The sequence below is a fragment of the Ammospiza caudacuta genome, chromosome Z, assembly GCF_027887145.1.
Source record: "Ammospiza caudacuta isolate bAmmCau1 chromosome Z, bAmmCau1.pri, whole genome shotgun sequence".
In the NCBI taxonomy this organism is placed as follows: domain Eukaryota; kingdom Metazoa; phylum Chordata; class Aves; order Passeriformes; family Passerellidae; genus Ammospiza; species Ammospiza caudacuta.
The window spans coordinates 10,629,339-10,650,298 of record NC_080632.1 but is presented as its reverse complement, the minus strand read 5'-3'; the positions used below and the strand labels follow the sequence as shown (position 1 = coordinate 10,650,298).

At 42.2% G+C, this 20,960-nt stretch overlaps 1 protein-coding gene across 2 annotated transcripts in view; it reads left to right on the top strand.

The window, feature by feature from the left end:
* SEMA6A (semaphorin 6A) overlaps positions 1–20,960 on the top strand; it is a 117,896-nt gene that overhangs the window by 77,808 nt on the left and 19,128 nt on the right. Inside the window, exons 14-18 of one of the 2 annotated variants that reach the window (XM_058823601.1) lie at positions 564–704; positions 793–873; positions 2,791–2,849; positions 4,621–4,641; positions 11,625–11,789. In XM_058823601.1, the coding sequence (XP_058679584.1) occupies positions 564–704; positions 793–873; positions 2,791–2,849; positions 4,621–4,641; positions 11,625–11,789 (467 nt within the window). The remainder of the gene's footprint in view (positions 1–563; positions 705–792; positions 874–2,790; positions 2,850–4,620; positions 4,642–11,624; positions 11,790–20,960) is intronic. The other variant, XM_058823602.1, reaches the window with a different exon arrangement.

Genomic DNA, 20,960 nt, shown 5'->3' with positions numbered 1-20,960 from the left:
CTTATCAGTCTCTACATTGCAATAGGATTTTTTTATTCAGTCTGTGTAGAAAATAGCCCATCCTATGCAGCAGCTGATGGATAATTAAAAGTGAAGTTCTGGAAAGGAAGATTAATTTTCTAATCCTATAAAAAACCCTGATTCCTCTCCAAATAACTCAGCAAGCAGCAAGCTACTCTCCAAGGGAAATTTTCCACATTTCAGTCTTCCTCAAATATGCCTAAGGGGGCTTTGAAGTGAGCCATAATCATGCAGAAATTTCAGCTACTTTGAGTGCTAGAGAAGAATAAACACAAAAACAAAGGGCCGTCAGAAGCTTTTCTGGTGTGCTCTTGCTCTCAAATTCTTAACTATCCCATGCATTTTTAATACTTGCTTATATGTCTGTCAGTATTTTTAGTGGCTATTGTGTGCTCTTTTCTCTTTGACTCGTTCAATTCTACCTTCCTTACGGATTTTTTGGCAGAAGCTTTTTGCAATCTTATTTTTTGAGCCTGGGGGACAGTTAGGGTTTCCGCCAGCAGAGCCCGGTTACACCCACATCCCACTTTTTTCCAAATCAGGTGCAGCTACGACGGCATGGAGGACAGGCGGATCATGGGCCTGCAGCTCGACAGGCCCAGCAGCGGCCTGTACGTCGCCTTCTCCACCTGCGTCATCAAGGTGCCCCTGGGGCGCTGCGAGCGCCACGGCAAGTGCAAAAAGTACGTGTTTGGTGGTGGCTGTCAGGGGCCTGGGCACCGGGCAGGCTGCAGCGCCCCTGAATGCCACCTTGTGCTCTTCTCTCCCAAGGGCCTGCATAGCGTCCAGGGACCCGTACTGCGGATGGGTGAAGGAGAGCGGGGTGTGCGCGCAGCTGGTCCTTGGCTCCAAGTGAGTAAGGGCTCTGGCTGGAAGGGCTCTGAAGCTCTGGCGGTGGTGCCAGGCAGTCTTGGGCAAAGCTATTTGGAACATGCGGCTTCTAGAGAGGGAAAAATGTGGGAAGTGTTTGTTTCTATCTTATTTGCATTCACCTCCGAAATGTCTCGCAAATTTTTTTGACGTGAACCGTCAGCTGATTGGTAACTGCTGAAAGAGGAGGAAGAAGAAAATGAAAGAGCTGTATTAAGGTCCGTGTATTATTGAAAGGAGTGAATTGGATGGATATGTCTGAACCAGCCTACACTGGAGCCATCACAGCTGATTAAAGAGGCAATAAAATCCAAATTAAATTACTGAAGTAATTTGTCCACTGAAAACAAAACCAGTCCTTCTAATTTACTGTGCATTACTAAGAGGAATAACAGAGCACAGTAAGGGCTTTAAACAGATTTAGAGAAGTGCTGGATCTCCCCTTGCTTAACAGTAGAATTTAATTATTTTATTATAATGAAAGTCTGGGAAGGTTACAGAGAGCAAACCCACTTCAGAGCTCACATTTCATGGCCACTTCTGACGCATCACATGACTGCCCACTCTGAGCTATCAGCTGTACTCCCTCATGGTAGTAGTGGAAGTGTAGCACAGACATCACAGAGCCTTGACAGCCCTACATCTGACACCACTTAACCCTGCTTCTCTACAGGTCCTCACTATATAATGGACAAGCATACTGTGCTTCTGTCTTGTTCTTAATTTGCTGATTTCCACCATCTGCTGGGGGTGCTGTAGCAGTATGTGTCTGTATATGTTTGACTTCGAAAGTGTGGGCTGTTTCTGATTTGACTTTTGGTAGGGTAATGTTAAAATGTACCTGTGTTCATATCAGGTTTTCCATAACTCTAAAAAGTGCTCGAGGCTTCTTCAACTTCCATGGCAAGTTGTAGGAGACTTCCATACCTCACTTTTTAGAGCAGCTCCCACTTTCCTCAATAGATCCATCGAGGAAGAGGCTATGCAGCCTGCAGTGATGAAGTCCAAAAGAGATCAAGGCAGCCCATGTTCTGTCCAGTGCTTAGTAAGGGGGTCCAGATCAGCTGTGAAGGTATCTGGTGAAGTTCTAAGCTGGCCAACAGGAGGCAGAGATGTTAGTCATCCTCCAGGAGTAGATGACAGTAGAGCAGGTGCTTTAAGAGCACAGAGCTAGAAGAAGTTGTCTGCAAGGGTAATTATGCCTCAAGGGCAGGATCCTAATATAGGCAAGGGCTTGTAGTTGGAAGTTTTCCAAGGTTCTTGTCATTCACCTTTGACCACACAGGAAGCTGGAAGAACAGCTTCCATAGTTATCAAAATCACAGAGAGAGCTTGGGAGCATAAACTGAGCACATCAGCTAGAAAAGCACGTGAGTGTTTGTCAGTAGAGCCCCTGAGTTAAAAGGAATACCTCTTGTGGGATGGACACTATGCCTTGAGCCTCATCTGGTGCCGTACCCAAGTGACTGCTGAAATTCAGGCTTCTTCCTCAAGCACAGTACCTGCCCAGTGGGTTGGCTCCCTCCCCTCTCCAAAGTGCCAGTGTGCCTGATCTACTCTGTGCACAGGTTAAGGAAGGGTTACAGGTGCTTCTGATAACATCCTGTATTTAACAGTTTAAAAAATGCAAGTCTTTTCTTCCCTCAGTAACGAGGCATGCTGTGGATTTTTAAAATGTAGTAATATAAAGGAAAAGTATCATCAGAAGCCAAGAAATCATTAAGCAATGATGAATAGCTCAAATGTGTATGTTGCGGTTTTTCAGCTTTGTGTGGAATTTCCAAAGAAATACCCGGTTTCACAGCAGGGATTTATTTCAATTGAACATGTGATAATTTCTTTCTGGTTATGCCTATGACTGTTGTTATTCATACTGTTTTGTTTCCTTCTCTTATTTAGACTGTCATTTGAACAGGACATAGAACGTGGCAATACAGATGGCCTGGGTGACTGCCAAAGTAAGCAAAACTTTTACTTCTATTTACCATGTGTCACAGTATCCTTCTGAATGCCTCAAATCACCATTACCTGTCAGGCATTCTTTTGTAGCAACATAAGCCATGACAGGGACAGCAATGTAGCTAATGGTGCAGGTTCACAAGAAGAAATGTTGTTTAAATGCATTTGAGGAAAATAGCCCAGTTCATGTGATTTATATAAACACTGGACTTCAGAGTGATTGCATAACAAGAAAAGCTCAGCTCTAGAGGATATTGATTACAGCAATAGCATAATGAATTGGGGTCATTGTCTTTAGTAGCCCTGGTGGTTGGGTTGTTTATGTAAATGTACAGAAGTGGCTTGGTTTCTTGGTGTAGTCTGTGACTTGGACTACATTCCCATGCAGCACAGTGAGACAGAGAAATATATCTTCAGCTTTGGATCTGGATCAAGAAATGACAGCTGCTTAGTTTGTGAATTTTAGGGAATTTTACATACAGTCCGGAAAACCTCATGGTATTAAGGGTCAGGTACTATTGCATTGCCTAAGAAATTTTAATGGTAAACCTTAAATACTGACAGCGTGAGCTGGAAGATTAAACACAGTCTTTAAACATTTACGGCTTTGTACTGAAATGCTTAAAAGTGCATAGCTTGCACTGCATGCAAGGAAACCTTGCTGATTTCTGAGCCTTCAGGAATACCAACATCTGTGTTCAGGACAGCTCCTCTTCCAAATGTTCTCACCAAGACTGGTTTGATTCTGAGCTCCAAATATTATTTTAAAACCTCATGAAATCAAGATTCTCATTCTTTTCAGTTTAATTTGCACTGATGCAATAAAACTGATGAAGCTGAGGAATCAATGTACAGTGAGAGAGTCATTACTTCTGCAACACAGAGGAAAATAGCAGAGGGCTAGACTGTGCCATGGGACATGGTGTGGGCCAGACGTTCTGTAGAAAGCCTGACCCTTCTCATGCCTTGTGCATCCTTATTCAAGAGGCATTAATTACTGTCATCACTGTGCTTGGAGGAGTACAAGGGTTTCAGCCTCTGCCCTAAGATCGGGTAATACAGACTATTGCAAAGATTTTTGAAGGAGGTGTACAGATAGGCTCCCCTCTGTTCCCCTGTAAAATGGGTTAGCACCAAAATCAGGCCAGCTCCCAGCTGGTGTATCTTTGCCCTTTTCAGCCAGTTCTGCTCTCCTCGGGCAAATAGGTTAGGCAGGAGTGGAGTGTACCTTATATCAGTTACATAAAAAAGGAGGGTAGGAAATTATTCAGGAAGAGCACATTGTGCTCATGGAGAGAGATCTGCTTCTGTGCAGAGAGCAACAAAGCCCATGCCCTGCTTAAATCCCTCTTTAGCCCTGAATGGTGCATTGAACCTTGACACTGCACAGGGGTAGATTTCATTCCCTGCTAACACAGCAGATTTTATTACTTCATGTGATCTTGGGTCACCTGAGTTTTGTCCTCATTGACTCACATTGCTGGCTGCATCCCCTGCAGTGCCTTGCCTTAGACTAGGATTTACAAGGAAAGCAGGGGGCATGCTGGCCCTCTCTCCTTCAGTAGGTCCTGTACAGAGCTGGTCGTGAGCACTTTCAAAGACAGACATTGTTTTCGGGTATGTCTAAACATTAGTTTTGCCCGGGTCCTTAGGGTACAAATCACATGCCTGTAAATACCAGCTGAAACACGAACGCTTATTAGCAGCAAACTACTTAAAAGAAAGAACAAGATACAAATAATGATTTTTCCCCTGTTATTTGTCTTTCAGATTCCTTCGTAGCCCTGAATGGTAAGGAAGTTCTTAGTTTCAATATTTATTGACAGCAAATCCATTTTGGAGGAATCACTTTTTACTAAACTTAAAAGTATTTTCATGCTTTTGTTATATTTAATGTTTCTTCCCAATTTATTTTGTTCATAGACATTTCAACTGCTCCACCTGATCAAAAAATGTCTTACTACACAGTGTATGGTCAGTTTATGAATGTTTTTAAAAATTCTCCCCAAATCCTTGTGTTAGCTAGTAGTATCTGTACTCAAATAGTTGTTATCTCATTTTACTTCTTTTGTCTTGGTTTTGAGGGCCCGATTCACTAATCACAACTAGGATGAAGTCATACCTCTTGGTTTTCAATCCCTCTTTTCTTGTCTTTCCTCAAAACTGTCTCGATTGAACTACAGTCAGATAAGGCCTATTTTAATGGCATGCCAGCAGACATGATTAAGAGCATGCTTCATCTGACACTCAAAGAAACACTTGGGTACAGTGATGCATCTTATCTGTTCACCAGGACAAACAAGAGATTAGCTCACATCCCACTTACAAGCTGTCCAGGCTGGTGTCGTTACTGTTACATCAGCCAGTCAGAGATACCTTAGGGAAAGTAGAACTATCCCTGGGTTACAGAAAGATCTCTCTCTCATAAGGAAAATTAACCTTTTACCCATGTGGTTTGAGACTGGATTATGCGTCAGTTCCTGAAGGTTCTTGTCATTTCTAGGGTGAGTCATTTATGTTGTCCATTCAAATTTACATAGCAAATTAAATGACCTGAACTAAAGAGGATCTTTTCTGCAAGCCTAGAGTACTAGGTTCCCATAAGGCAGCTGTTAATCTGTGCTCACAGTGCTTTCTACCACTTTGTTCTGCATATTTTGAATTACATTATGCTGTTTCTTGGAGTGAAGAATAAATGTTTTCATGACGAGTCACTGCAGAATAAATAATCACTTTAAATTCAAACCTAGACATATATTGCAATAGCTTTTCTTACAGACATCCTGAACAAAGACAAGTACTCACAGGCTAAGAGCTGCCAGTGAAGTCAATGGCAAAGTTCCACAAGAGGTGGGAGCTTCCTTGTGAAGTTCCTTTCAGGCTGTAAGACCAGCAGTTCATTAGGGCTAGATCAAATTCACCATGCATTTGGTTAATGTGAAGTTGTGATGAACTTTTAATTGATCCTTTCATCTTGTGCCTGCAGAGTATGTAGGTATGAAACTGAACCAATGACAGCTCAGTACAGCAGAATATAAATAACTGGAGGCACAGTAATGCTGTTCAACATTTGTAAAAATAAAATCAAATTCCCCCTACTGTTTATTACCAGGAAATGAAAAATGTGCAGGTGAAACTTATTTGAAAGTATGGTAATGAAAACCAGTGAAGGGAATGTGCAAAATCAAAGGCAAGCTGAGACTTTCTGATATATGGAAGACTCACAGTTTCATCCGCATAGACAGTTTATACTTTCTTTCATTGTGAAATTGCTGTATTTCTAATGCACAAAGCAGTAATTAAAGAAGAGTAATAATAAAATTCGTACTCTGAATATGAAGATAAAGAGAGTGGCTTTGGGTATAGTGCTGAAGTGCCAGAAATGTTCTAGATTTCCTGCTTGTATGTGAATTCCATAGTCTGCAGAGTTATAACTGTGGAACTGTGGTTCTGGATCCTGCCAGCTAGAGTATTAGGAGGTACTTTGGTAAAAATTATATTTTAATCTGACTAAGAAAGCAGAAAAGTGCTTCAAGTGAGCAACAGAAGGAAAAAAGCTGTAGTCCAAGAGAGTACAGGTAACAAAAGAGAGTACATTTGTCCAGGCATGTCAAGGCCAAAAAGAGACTCCATAAATGAACCCAGCTTTTAAAGTAGGATCTTACAGACAGGTGCAATGGAGAAACGCTGACCCAGCATTAGTGTGGGTTCCTGTTCATGTCCTGCCTTTTATGGTTTATTTCATTGACTCCTCTCAGATACATCCTGATAACATGCTCTCTATGCAAGTCAGCTCGCCTTTTACTGGTTTAGTAAAAATACCTAGTCTGATATTTTTGCAGTTGGGCTTTCTTTTCACCTTCCACTAGTGACCTTCTATTGATCTTCCACTAGGATGAGGTAGTAAACCAGTCTCAGTAAACACATTCCTGTTTGCCAGCTGTAGAGACTGGTCTGAGTAATTTTGCGTCTTAAAAAAACCAAAAAAATTTATGAATTATCTCTTTTGATGGTACTGAGTACAGTTTAATGCAAAGGTAAATGGTATGTCACAATAGATTAAGCCTCAGAACACCAGTACCAGAATGCCAACTGAGTGAATGCTCAGTGGGCTAAATATACCCAAAGTCATCTGAAGCTCCAAAAGAAGTCATAAGGCCTGATTCTCTTCACTTATGCCACTATAAATCATCCTCCTTCAACAGACTTACTGCCAATCTGTAGCAGTGTGAATGAGAGGAGAACCAAGCCCTTAATCTTTGCATTCCTGGCACCAGCCTCCTCCTGATTTTGGCACATGGGCTCTCTTCCTAAGGCAGCCTCACATGATCAGTTTTAAACAAGTAACGTGCAAAGTTCATGCAGGTGACTCCATTGACACCCAAGGAGAGGATAGCAGACGGAAGGTCTGGATGCAGAAAGTCAGAGAGAAATTATGCAGGAGACACATATTTAAACAAGGAGATTGAGCTAGATCACTCTGCAAAAGTCTAAGCAGCTTCAATTACCTTTGGAAACATCAATTCTTAGTGAATTGGGCCCTTATATTACCCCCTAGCCATAGTCCTTTCTCCCTCTGCAGTATTGATTTAACTTTTCCTCTAATTGTCTAATTAGATTCCTTTAGCTGTTAATAGGATAGCGTGCAGATATCTTAACCTCTGAGATTCTAATGACCTGTGCATATTAGACCAACTATCAAATACTGATAGTATTGAATCTCTGTCTTTGTTTTAAACCTGAAAAAAAACCTCTTTGCATTTTACAAGTGCACTTCAGAACAAGCTATAGTTTCAGAAGTGCACCTTTCTGAATCATTATCTGTGCTCACTAAGTGCTTTTACTCTGCCTCTGTTACTTGATTACAGCACTCCAAATGAAAAGTTTTTCCAAATAATGGGAGCACCCAATCCAGATTTTTTTAGAGTGTGTCTATTTGATTTTTACATGTTTTCTTTAAACAAAGACATTTGAAAAGCATTATGTGTACAGTTATTCGGATGCTTTGTTTTAAAACAAAGGCAGAATTGGTTTTTCAGATGTTTTTGTATTAACCATTATTAACACAGAGGTTCTGGCCACATCTCAGATGTGCCAAAGTCCCAATACATTTCAACAAATCTTATTTGCAAGTTAGAGTGGTGAAAAATGGTGTAATGGGAAAAAAAGGCCCACTACATGTTGAGAACTATATAGTGCATTGTAAAGGCTTGATAATGGCTGTGTGTGAGAGGGCCAGGACTGGCTTGCCTGCCACTTCAGTCTTTTCTCTGTTTATGAGAGAAACTTAAATAGGTCATACATTTGTGGTGCTACTCTGCTCAGAGGTGAAATTCACCCAGTGGGACTGGCTATTCAGGCACTTACAGGACACTGTGATACCGCTTACAGGAGCAGTATCACTGCCTCGTAGTAAGTGTTTGCAAATACAGCTCTAACACAACTGGGACGGGCTATTAAGCTTTAATCTGCTTCCTCAAAATCCAGTGGAAGAAAGTTTGTCTCAATCAACTGTGTAAGCTTGCTTCTCAGTGTGTACTAGTCTAATACATTAGTAACAGAGAGAATAAATATACTGATTCCTTGTATTTGTGTGGAACCCCTCTCTACCTAGTGACCATCTGGTACACATTAATAGCTTCACAAAGCCTTAGCTTTCCATTACCAGGAAGTTCTCTGTGTATTGGCAACATATGGTTCAAGAATGTTTTTTTTCCCCCTGAAAAATGTGTCCCTTAAGCATATACTTCTTCTAGATTTCTGTATTATGAAATGTTTTTCTTTAACTATGCTTATAGCTTTTCCCCAGAACTCTTCCTTTAGGCATATTTAAAAGTGCGAGTGTCTGGAAAGAGATACAGGTGTAAAAATGCATATCAAACACAGGCCTAAAATATGATTGCTACTTGGCAAGATTTTCTTCTCTTTTACCTCCTTATCAAGCAATGACTAATTGCTGTCTTATGGTGAGTGCACCACTATGTATAAGCTGACCAAATACTGTACACATTATTGTTGTTGCTGAATGGGGTATAATCTTGAAGACTGGAACCCCATGACTTTTTGCACTGTGGTTTAATCCTTAGGGAAAAGAAAACATGAAAATTCCATAATTTCTATTTTCTGGTCTGTTCTCTGCCTTGTTATTTGTCTTGTTCCTGGAGAATGAGCACGGGAGTTGACAAGCGTAAAATAGTGTTGGAGTGAATGCTTTCAGGAGCCAGCATATTCTTGCTTCAAGAAGGGGGTGTGTTTTCAGTCGCTGGACCTCTACCAGTCCCTTTGGACACAAACAGTCCTGCTGCAGGACTGCTGTGAAGCAGGCAGAACATTTGGATTAGAGTTCAAATGGAGTCCTCTATCTGTGTGCTACCAACGTCCCCAGCCAGGACAGGACTTACGGAAACCTTTTAAAAAAGGATCACATTTGGCTTCTGTTTTCTATTTGGATGACATTCTGTCTTAACAGAACACAGCATTTAAAACTCTGTCTTAACAAAACACAGCATTTAATTTGCTGCTTTAAAGAAAGATGGCTGGGAGAAAACACACTTTCTACCATGAGAGGGTAAAATATAATCCACTGCCCTTATCAGTATAAAACCTTCAGAATGACATCCAGAGCTAAATTGTGTTAACAATCAGTTGGAGTTGAAGGGTGGCTTCATGGTGAGAACACTGTAAATTTAACCAGTTTTCCTTTCTAAGCATACAAGTTAAAGGAGTTCATTGTGACCATGTCCTGTACAAAACATAGTCCAAAGTGCTCCCATATATAATTCAATTCAGTAAATCAAAATGGCTCCTCAAAAGAGGAGCACAGGCATTTTTTTACTCTAAAGTCATTCATATTCAACAGGGTTTCTTTAAATCATATCATCTTAATAATAAACAGCAATTTGCTGCCTTCATCAGTAGCTCAACACCATGAAGCTGGTGAAAGGGCTGGATAAAAAGAATCATGTGGGTGCATCTAAAAGCTTGGGGACATTGGTGGCCAACATTTAGATTTTTGATAGTTGGAGTAGAATTGAGGATCTAGGTTCATCATCTCTCTCTAGACTTCTGAGAGCTGGGGCTGTATGGCTTTAGAAGCCATTTAAAACGGCATTTTTGAGATGCAGTTTTCAAAAGCTTTGTGGTTATCCAGGAGCTCTTTAAAATAAACTACAGAAGCACAGAATCTACCTGCCCAGCTCTGTGCCTTCTGTGTGAGGCTTAAATTTCAGCTCCTTGTGTTGATCTGTCTCTGCCCCAGTGAGTCTCAAATTATTTTTCTGAGCAGTGAAGCAAGATCAAGGAAAGGAGCAGAGAGAGGGTCCCTGCTAGGGCAGCCTGTAGCCTGGTGATTGGACTCCTCTCCAAGTGAGATTCATCTGAGGAAGGAAAATTAATTTGCTGGGCTGTTCAAAAGGAGACAGGAGAAAGGAGGGCTGCTGTCAGTCTGTCTAGAGTTATCTGACGAAAAATGTTATATGCCATCCTGTCTGTGAATAATCCAATTCTGTTAGTTTGAGCATGTGTCAAAAACCCCGTTTTTTTAATGGGCTCCTTAAGAAAAGTAGGTAAGGGTAGGTAGTTACTCTACAAATTAAGGAGGCCCAGAACTCCTTGAATCCTGATGAAAATAACTCACTTTTTCACACGTACCAAAAGAAAAATTTCAGAATGGTTTTGAGGTCAAAATGTTGTGGTGTGGATGGCTTTTGGTGCCCTCTCCCCAAAGCAGCTGAGCCACTGGAATGTCCATGTGGGAGCTGTCTTCCAATTACAGTAGACTCCAAGCACCTCAAGCATTTAGGTGCTGATGTGCTTTTCAAGTCCAGCTGCAAAGAGTGTATGAGTTTGCAAACATGCTGTTGTCCCATCCAAAGCACATTTCAAATTGTGCTGTGTTTCCAGTGGGGCAAGTTCTGTGAGTGTGCTCTTTGTTGGGGTGTGTATGATATGCAAGAAGCAGCTCAGTCTTATTCAGGGCAGCAGTAACAATGTCTAGAGCATTTGTAATGGAAAAAAGGCATGTGAGACCTCAGCCTCAGCTGCTGCTGGAGTCAGGGGTTCTTGGGCAGATCCCGTGGTGAGGCACTGTCTGCACTGTTGCTCTGAGTAGAAATGGTGCTCAGTCTTGTGCTTATTTCAGAGCCGTTTTGGGCCACCGGCTCAGACAGGACCAACAGTGATGGTGCAAGCGGGTGTGAGCAGCTGGCCCGGGATGTTTCCCGTCTGGAGAGGAGGGCCTTGGCAAGAGCACACTGGTGTTGGGCAGTCCCTCACGCCCTGGGGACATGAGGTGGAGTGCCTCATGATGTCACCCTTTTGTAGTTCTTCTGGCATTCCTAATCAGTTCCAGCCATTTTGGACTTTGTTCTGCTCTACATTGATTTTTTTATTTGCTTTTTGACTGAGCCAGTATGAGACAGCATGGGCTGACGCTCCAGTTTCAGTCAGGCATGTGTGCTGAATCCAGCCAAAGGATGCTTGACTCAGATAAAGTGTGCTTACCCTCTTTCATATGCATTTAACTCTGTGGAGAAGCACAGAACTGCCAGCTCAGTGGCAGCACCTTTTAGCACCCTGATCTGGGAGGTTCAAATCCCCTCTTCCTTCAGAGTCACATTTTGAAGGACTTTTGAAGTATTACTCAGCCTAAGACAAGATGTTCACCTGTCACGGAAGCAAAGCAGTCTGTACATCCCTGAGCATGGGGAGGTAGCATGGGGTGGTAAGTGACTAATGAGACTTGTCTTCCCTACCTGTATTTATAATGTGAACAGGACACTCCAGTTCCCTAGTCCCAAGCACCACCACTTCTGACTCTCGCGCTCGACAGGGTTATGATGCTAGGGGACGCATGCTGGATTGGAAGGATCCGCTTGGTTCATCTGAAAATACAGATCCATATGTGGCAGTTTCATCCCATAATCATCAAGACAAGAAGGGTAAGGCCTTGGAAATGACATCCTGTGGTGAGGAGGGAGGGGGAGGAGGACTAAAGTGTAACTGCTTCCAGCTGGCTCAGAGTAACATGTAATGAAACTCCCGTGCTATAATTAAAAGCTTATCGTAAAGTCTGAAACTAAACAGCCAATCTTAGAGTCAGTCCTAGATAATTCACTGCCTGAGGAATCCACACAAAACAAACAGAAGTGTATGCCTTTATAGAGAGTTTTGTGCATGTGTATGGGAAGGGGAGAAGCAGAGGATTTAGCTCTCTAAATTTGATCTCTCCTGTTGTCCGACAAAGCAAGATCCATGGCTTCCTATTGTTCTAAAGGATGCATTTTTATATTGCCTTTCTCTGAATTCCCAAGGCAGCACAACAGTTCTCAGCTAATTTCACATTATTTCCATCTCTCAATAGCCATAGAATCATAGAATCATGAAGTGCTTTGATTTGGATGGGACCATAAAGATCATCTTATTCTAAAACCCCCCTGCCATGACCAGACAGACTTTCCACTTGACCAAGTTGTTCCGAACCCCATTCAACTTGGCCTTTAACAGTTTCGGGAATGGGCCATCAACAACTTCTCTGGGCAGCCTGTTTCAATGCTTCACCACCCAGAGTAAAGAATTACTCAGAGTATAGAATTTCTTCCTCATATGTAATTTAAACCTGCCTGCTTTCAGTTTGAAGCCATTTGCCTTGTCCTATCACTACATGCCCTTGTAAAAAGTCCCTCTTCAGCTCTTATATATTCCCCTCTAGGTACTAGAAGGCTGCTATAACATCTTCCCAGAACCTTCTCTTCCTCAGCCTGAGCGACCCCAGCTGTCTCAGCCCTCTGATCATCTTTGTGGCCCATGTCTTTCCTGTGCTCTGGACACAGCGCTCCGGGTGGGGTCTCACATGAGCAGAGCAGAGGGGCTAAATCCTCTTCCTCGCCCTGCTGGCCACACTGCTCTGGATGCAGCCCCATATACATTTGGCTTTCTGGGCTGTGAGTTGCCCTGCTCAGGTGCTTTGCACTTGGCCTTGTTAAACCTCAGGGTTCCCATGGGTCTACTTCTCAATCTTGTCTGAGTCCCCCTGGATGGCATCCTGTCCTTCAGGTGCATCAGTGCCACCACACAGCTTGATGTCATCTGCAAACTTCCTGAAGGATCACTCTGTCATTGATGTCACTCACTATGTCATTGATGAAGATGTTGGTCCCAAAATTGACCCTTGAAGGACACCACTTGTCACTGATCTCCATTCAGACCTCAAGCCATTGACCACTATTCTCTGAATAAGGCTGTCCGGTGAATTCCTTATCCATTAAATTGTCCACCCATTGAGTCCATCTCTCTCCAATTTAGAGAGAAGGATGTTGTGGGGGACCATGTCAAAGGCCTTACAAAAGTCCAGATAAGTGACATATGTAGCTCTTTCCTCGTCCATTGATGAACTCTCTTCACCAAGTTAGTCAGGCAATATTTGCCCTTGGTGAAGCCGTGCTGGCTGTCTTGAGCACCTCCCTGCCCTCCATGTGCCTTAACAGAGTTTCTAGGAAGATATGTTCCGTGATCCGGGCACAGAGATAATGGGACTGACAAGCTGATAGTTCCCAGGGCCCTTCTTTCTACCTTTTTTTAAGATGGGTACAAAATTTTCCTTTTTCCAGTCACCTGACTGCCACACTTTTCTAATATCATAGACAGTGGCTTGGTAATTAAATCAGGCCAATTCCTGGGACTCTGGGATAGATATCACAATGTTGTATAGACTTTGGTATGTTCGGGTTCTGCAAGTAGTCCCAAGCCTGATTTTTTCTTACAGTGGGAGGGACTTTGCACCCCCAGGCCCTGTCTTGTGGACCAAACACTCAAGAGGCATGGGAACAGAGGTTGCAGGAGAAGACTGAGGGAAAATTGTTGTTAAATGCCTCAGCCCTCTCCTCATGCCAGCCTTGCTTGCCAGGTGGAGTACATCTTCTTCAACCTTACTTTTCTGGCTGACATACCTGTAGAAGTCCTTCTTGTTATTCTTGGCATCCCTTGCCTAGTTCAGCTCCAGCTACACCTTGACCTTCCTGGCTCTATCCATACACAACCAGACTGTGTTCCTATACTCTTTCCATGATACCTGTCCCTTCTTCCACCACCTGTGCATTTCATTTTTACCCTTTAGTTCAGCTAGCAGGTCCCAATACAGCCATTCAGTCTCTTGTCTTCCCATCCAATTTCTTTCACCTGGGTTTCAGTGAAATCTTTAGAGATTCAGAAATCTTCAGGAGATTCAGAAATCTTCAGGAGATCTCCCAAGGGAGATATCCTTAAAGATCTGTCAGCTATGTTCCGCTCCCTTGTTCTTGAGGGCAGTTTCCCAGGGCGTCCTACTGCCCTTCTTGAAGAGCTGAAGTTTGCTCTTCTAAGATGCTGGGTCCTGGCTTTACTCTTTGCCTGACCCATGTGCCTGAGGACTGTGAACTCCACCAGTGCATGCTCACTGCAGCCCAGGCTCCTGCCACTTGTGACATCACCAATCAGGTCCAGTATTCCAGTGCAGACAAGGAAAGCCTGCTCTATTTAACCATTGAGCAAACTGGGAGTAGTCCTAGTCACGGGTCCTCAGTCCCACTGTCTTCAGTGAGACCTGAGCAAAAAATTCCTTTTAGTGTGTTCATTAGTGTACATTAAATGGTGCATAAATATCTACTCATTGAGAGGTTCTGTGTTTTGTTTTTCACATATTAAAATGTTGGGATTTGGGTGTCATTTCCCAGTGTTCAGACCACTGCTGAAGCGCAGGGTCTAGTAGAATTCTGGTCCTTTGTCCTCCATTCTTCCTCTGCCATACATACGGAGAATTAGGCAAAGAATTGCCAAAATTTGCTGCTTGAACATAGAGAAGAAACTTTTCTCCTATGTAGAGGTGGTGGTGCCCCTCATTGCATCTTGACCCTCATCCTTCTTTCAGTTCCTTTTAATCTGTATCTCAGATTTTAATATGGTTCCTTTTAAACAGGGGAGTTAGGTTCAAATAGCTCCATTGCCTAGAGAGATCTGAATTCTTGTTATTCTTCTCTGGGGTGTTCTTAGATCTCTTCTTTCAATCTCTATTGAAGATGTTTTTCTCTGTGTGGACTAATTAAGTACTCTGTGTCAGAAGGAAGATGAGTATGAGCAAAACTCACTTGCTGAGTGGTTAGGGGCACTCACGAGAGGCAGGAACACACAAGTTCAGTTCTTTCTGCTATGAATACTTGATATAAAACACTTAAAATATTAATTGAAATGCGGATTCCAGTCTCCATTGTTCATACATTTTATATTAAAAACTCATTAGACAAAAGCATCAGCTGTTTCTAGAGAAGCTACTGCATGCCAGACCTGATGCTTTGCATTGTCTGCCCAAACTAGTAGGTTACTAGTTTCCCCTCTTCTTCCCCCTCCATCTGACCCACTGAATCTTGAATTCTTTGCATTTCTTGTGGATGCTTTCAGCGAGGAGTGATGAGCACATTAACATCACAGAACAGTCTTCAGCAGAATTACATGAGCAGCTGCTGGTGGTCTGGGCCCTGACTGACCTCAGTGCCTGTCATTCCTTACAGCCCAGATACACGATGCCTCCCGTGGTCCAGGGACATCCAGGGCTTCCCAGTGAACTCCCCAGCACTGACCTCTAAGAGCCTTCACAGTCCCTTACCATAGAGGCAATGGGCACCACCTGGCTGGCCCAGCAGAGACAAGGCCTGAAGCACTTTGCCAGTTGAGGAGGTTGGTCAAATTAGGCAGGAGATAACATGGAAAATATTAATCTAGCAGCCTTGGCTTTTAGGCTTATTGGCAGGAAATTGAAGATGAAGACTTAAACTCCCACAGGCAGAGGATGTAAACTTGTCCCCCACCTCCCAGCTAATTAGCTCTTCCTATAGAAAAAAAAGGAAAAACTACCCCTGTTTTAACAATATCTTTAAAGAGTTTCATCCTGTAGATTCTGGGACATGCTGGGAGAATAACTGCAAAATCTATACCAGAAAAGAGAATTTCTAGAACCTGATCAGTGTTCCCTGTGTGTTAAGCACAGAGCCTCTTTGCACCCTGCAGGCTGGGGGGCTGCTGAGCCTTGGCAGAGGAATAATTTCAGGTGGCTGCAATACTCTAACTCAAAACCTTAACTTCAGATGCAAGGGAGTGACAGTACTGAAGATGAAACCTCTCACTCTAATTCCAGTTTAAGCTCAGTTTGAAATATCTTCTTTTTTTAATTCCTTGTCCCTTGCTTTTCAATTGTAGAAATGCAATTAAGAAGAAGGGTTATCACTTACGCAGTGGAGGGAAGGCAGATAAACCTTCATGCCTTCCTTAAGATGGCTTGTGATTTACCTAGCATTCCACTTTCCTCCCAGCAATATCAATGATAATAATGCTGACAGCCAAAAAACGAGGATCTTTTCTTTCTTTGTCCAATCTGTTGGTAACATCTGTTATACAAAATACCTCAGGCAAGAGGACATTTCTTAGAAAATCCAGTTTCCACTTCTGAAAATAATCAGTATCATTCTCTTGTCCACCCTGAAAGGGAGGGAGGGAGGGAGGGAGGGAGGGAGGGAGGGAGGGAGGGAGGGAGGGAGGGAGGGAGGGAGGAAGGAAGGGAGGAAGGAAGGAAGGAAGGAAGGAAGGAAGGAAGGAAGGAAGGAAGGAAGGAAGGAAGGAAGGAAGGAAGGAAGGAAGGAAGGAAGGAAGGAAGGAAGGAAGGAAGGAAGGAAGGAAGGAAGGAAGGAAGGAAGGAAGGAAGGAAGGAAGGAAGGAAGGAAGGAAGGAAGGAAGGAAGGAAGGAAGGAAGGAAGGAAGGAAGGAAAAGGATAGAGGGATGGAGTCTTGAATACAACGCCTCTGCTGCTGCCAGACAAGGCAGCATAGCACTGTTTGTTGTGTGTGGGTCCCTGCTTCACAAGTCTTCTGAAAAGCAATGCTTAATAGATGGAAAACTAGCTCTTAAAAGCATCTTGTATGCCACTAGCAGCTTTCAGAAGAGCATGCAGTGAAAATATTACTAAATGTATAACTGATGAATTCTAATAATTTTTGCTTCAATTCACTGACTGATGAAGTGGTTTACATTCAATATTTCCCTCCCCAGGGAGTGGTGGTTACCAAAGAACCTTATAAGTCCTTGACAGGGTCATTTAAAGATGATGCATTCTTTGATGCCTAACCATGACTTTTGGCAAGGCTGGAAGCAGTCTACACCCCTCGGAACAATGGCGGCAGCGGTGCCCGCATGATTTTCCACCATGACCATCCACCTGTGTGCTCTTACTCCTTGCCTTGCCCAGCCACAGCCACTTGGCTCCAAAATTCTATTGAGTTGTTGTTTCAAAAGGGCAAAGGAAAGAGTTCTCACACAAAATTAAATCAGTAATTGTTACACTTACAATCCTTTTATCAAGATTTTGTTACCACTTTTGCTGTGATTTCTTTTGCTTTCACACATTCACAAAGAAAATTTTTTTTTAATAATTTTTCCTTGTTTTGCAAGGTGCTTTGTTTTTCTTCATTGGTTGTGTCTATTCCTTTGAGCAGTGTTTTCTTTCTTTTTCTGTGCTCACAAATGGCTCCTTACTGATTGTACTAATTGTATAAGAATCCACTTGCTGTTTTCTTTACTGTAACACGGTTGCTTTGATGATGTCACATCCATCCATATGCTTCACTCCTAATTCAGTGCAGGCATCTTGGGGAATATCTGTGGGGGTGTGAAGACGGGGTTCTTTAAAAGGGTTGACTCATGGGAATGTGACATTTGTGTGCCACAGCTTTAGTAGCTAAATATACTCTGGAACTGTTGTTTCTGAGCTACATCACATTTCTTGCCAAGATGAAAATGTGTAGTCCAACCCATAGAGTGGGAATTGTGCATTGCCATCGCATTGGCATTTTCATTTTGGCCATTAAGGAATATGCCCTTTATATTGCAGGGAAAAAAAAAAAAAACAAAACCAACAAAAAAAAAAAAAAAAAAAAAACAAAAAAACAAACAAAAAAAAAAAAAAACCAACCAAAAAAAAACCCACCAAAAAAAAAAAAACCCAAAAAAACCAACAAACAAAAAACAAACAGACAACAAACAAACAAAAAAAACCTGTGACTGGACAAATTAAATAGCAACCCTCTTTTCTATTCTCCTCCCATCTCCCCAGAAAACTAAATTAAACAAAACTGAAAAAACCCCCAAAAGAGCAGCACATGTTCTAGAGTATATTTATGTTTTGTTTTCTTTCTTGCTGTGTTTTAGTGTTAATTTGAATTGTGTTTCTCACCTTTGTTGAAACAGTTTCCCTAACCTTGCTGCCTAACCTTCCCCCTGCTGCCATTGTACCTGGTGCTCCTCCTCCGCAGTGGGAGTCATGCAGCTCCTCCTGGGGAGCGCTCCAAGGCTTTACCCTCCACACCCAGTAGTGCTGCGTGCCCCTGTAGTGGCCCTACTAACGAGGGGGGATAGACATGTACAGCTCTTCCACAGGCCCTCCGTGAAGAAGGCAAACTGATTTTCTTCAAGAGTAGCTGGTCCTGTCCCTCACTGCCCTGCTGCCCTTCTCTGCTGCCTCCTGTCCTTCCTGCCTCCATTCAGAAATGCTGAACTCATGCTTTTCTAGTACTAGCTTCCTTAGTGCACATGTAGCCAACAGCTCTGTTTTCTCACACATTCCCTATCTGCCTGAAATCTGTGCCTGTTAATCACTGTTTTGATAAATTGGTTGAAAATTTGGGTTACGATTTTGTGGCTCTGCTACAAAAAGCTTCTTCTTCACAGCAGTCAGGTGGAAGTGACTGAGCCGGACACTGAACAACAAAAGTGTAGTGGTTAGCAGTCTTTAATGTTTCTATTCTTACTTGGCTCAGCACTCCTTAGCTGAAGATTGTAAGTGGTATCACCTTTCCTTAGCAAGCCCTTTGTTGATATCCATGTAACTAAGGTAAAAAGCTGATTAGATGTGAGATGTGATTAACACAGTTTACAGAGTTAAGAGTTGCTGGTTTATTTGGATATCAAGAGAGCTCCTTTAGATACAGAATCTGGTAGCACCTATTATTTTACAGATTGTATAATCTATATTATTATTATCAATAACTGCAGCTTTTCCTCTGGTACATCATTAATAGTCAACTCCTTTATTTGGAGAGGGCTGTGCCCTTGGGGAGCCCAAGAGCCACTCCTTTAAAAACCTGCCTCCAGAAGATATTTCATATTGTACACAAGTGGCAGTGTTTCTAAATTTTACTGTGATTATCACTACTTGAAAGATTTGCCAAGTGCTGACAATGCTTGTCTCTGGAGAGACTGCAAATGTTCAGGCAGATTCTGCTGCAGTGAGACAAAATTATAAGAAACTTCAGGTACAGTTATGATAAAGAATGTAAAGTGCTGATATAACAAGATACTTTACAAGTAGACATGAAATGAGTGGGGAAAAACATCTGCAGCAAAACAAAGCTTCAGACTTTTTTTTTGCATAAATTAAACAATTAATATTCATCACAGGAGAGCTGAGTTTTGCACCAAGAATTACATTTGCAGAGTGTGTTTTTACACAAAAATATTGTTATACACTAATATGTACAAGGATCTAAAAGATTCAAAGCAGTTTCTATATCAGAGAAAACAGAGGAATATTATTATGTTGTTGGCATTATGTAATAAATCAGATGAGGAAATGAGGACTTGAAGTGGCACAAAAATTGTCAAAACTTAGGTTTTGAATCAGTGTTTGCAGGTCTGAGGGGAAAGGCTTGGACTTTCAATGTGTGGAGGTGGAGTAAATACTCAGTATTTCATCAGTGCCATCATCCTGACCCTGTCAGAAGGAACTGACTGATCCTAAAACGAGTGTGAGTCCAGTGGGAGGAGTTGCACCATAGGCAGTTCTGCCTGGATGGGACTGGGAAGAGATGTATTCACCCAAACCATGTGCATCTGGGGGAAACTATGCAAACACTGCTATTCTTTCCTATGTCTCAAACCACTGTGTGCACAAATATAAAACAGTTACAAGCACTTTGCAGATCAGTACATTTCAAGTGCTGAGGAAACAATGAAAATTGAATCAGACCAGATCCTTTCTTTACTATCACATTATCCTTCCTTATACTTTTGCATATTCTGCCCAGAGTCTAGTAAGTTGTGAGAAAGGGAGTAGAGAATTTGCTCTGATTCTGTCTGTGATTCTGTAGCACGTGGCTGAGATTTGGGGTGAGAAGTATGGCTACTCAGAGCTGTAGTGGTTCACAAAGTGATTTTACCTAGACAGTGAGACATAGGATTTAGTTCATTTAAACTTTTATATATAGCTACATCTAGATTAAAATGTACTGACTTCACATTGGGATGAAAACAGAGGTTGGTTGAATGTACTAAACAAAGAACTGTAGATTTTGTTCTGAAATGTTCTTAAGTAAATTAGCATCAGTTTACTGTAAACATCCCTGTTTCCAGAGGGAGGCCTTATTTGTATATTGGTTGCTTGGTTGAAATTTTTTAAAAAAATATTCTTTTTAGAACAAACAACCAACCCTATATTTGCCTAAAATGCCTCTAATGAGCAACTTGTCCAGGAACTGGATGTCCCATAAACTAATCCCAGCATACCTGCTGTGGAGCACTGTTCCAGCACCATATCAGATAAACACCTGAAAGCCATTGTTAGCATTTGCATAGGACCAAATTTCCCAGTACGGTTTTTAGTGGCCAGATACCTGAGTCACTAGGCAAGGCGAATAACTCGCAAACATGCCAGAAGGTTTATGATCTCACCACACTGGAATGGCTGGTGTCCTGTGACATGCACCAGGAGGGCTCTGCAGTCAGGATTAAGGGAACACAACAGACTTGTCCAGAGAAATGACACTGATCCTTCTTCTGTTCTGTCTTGCATGTATGAGCTGTCTGCTCCCACGGCTAGAGACAGCTAATCATCTCAGATTACATCCTCAAGTTCAATCAGTGACAGTAGTAAAGTAGATGCTAATTAATAAAATGGAAATTGTATATAAAATTCATGAAAAAAGAATGCTGGAAGGATTTTTCTGACAGACTTTCTTCAGACTTTTTTTAATGATATTTTAGTAAGTTTCTCTGAGAACAAGAGTGAAGAGACAGAGCAGAGACATAGCATTCAGAA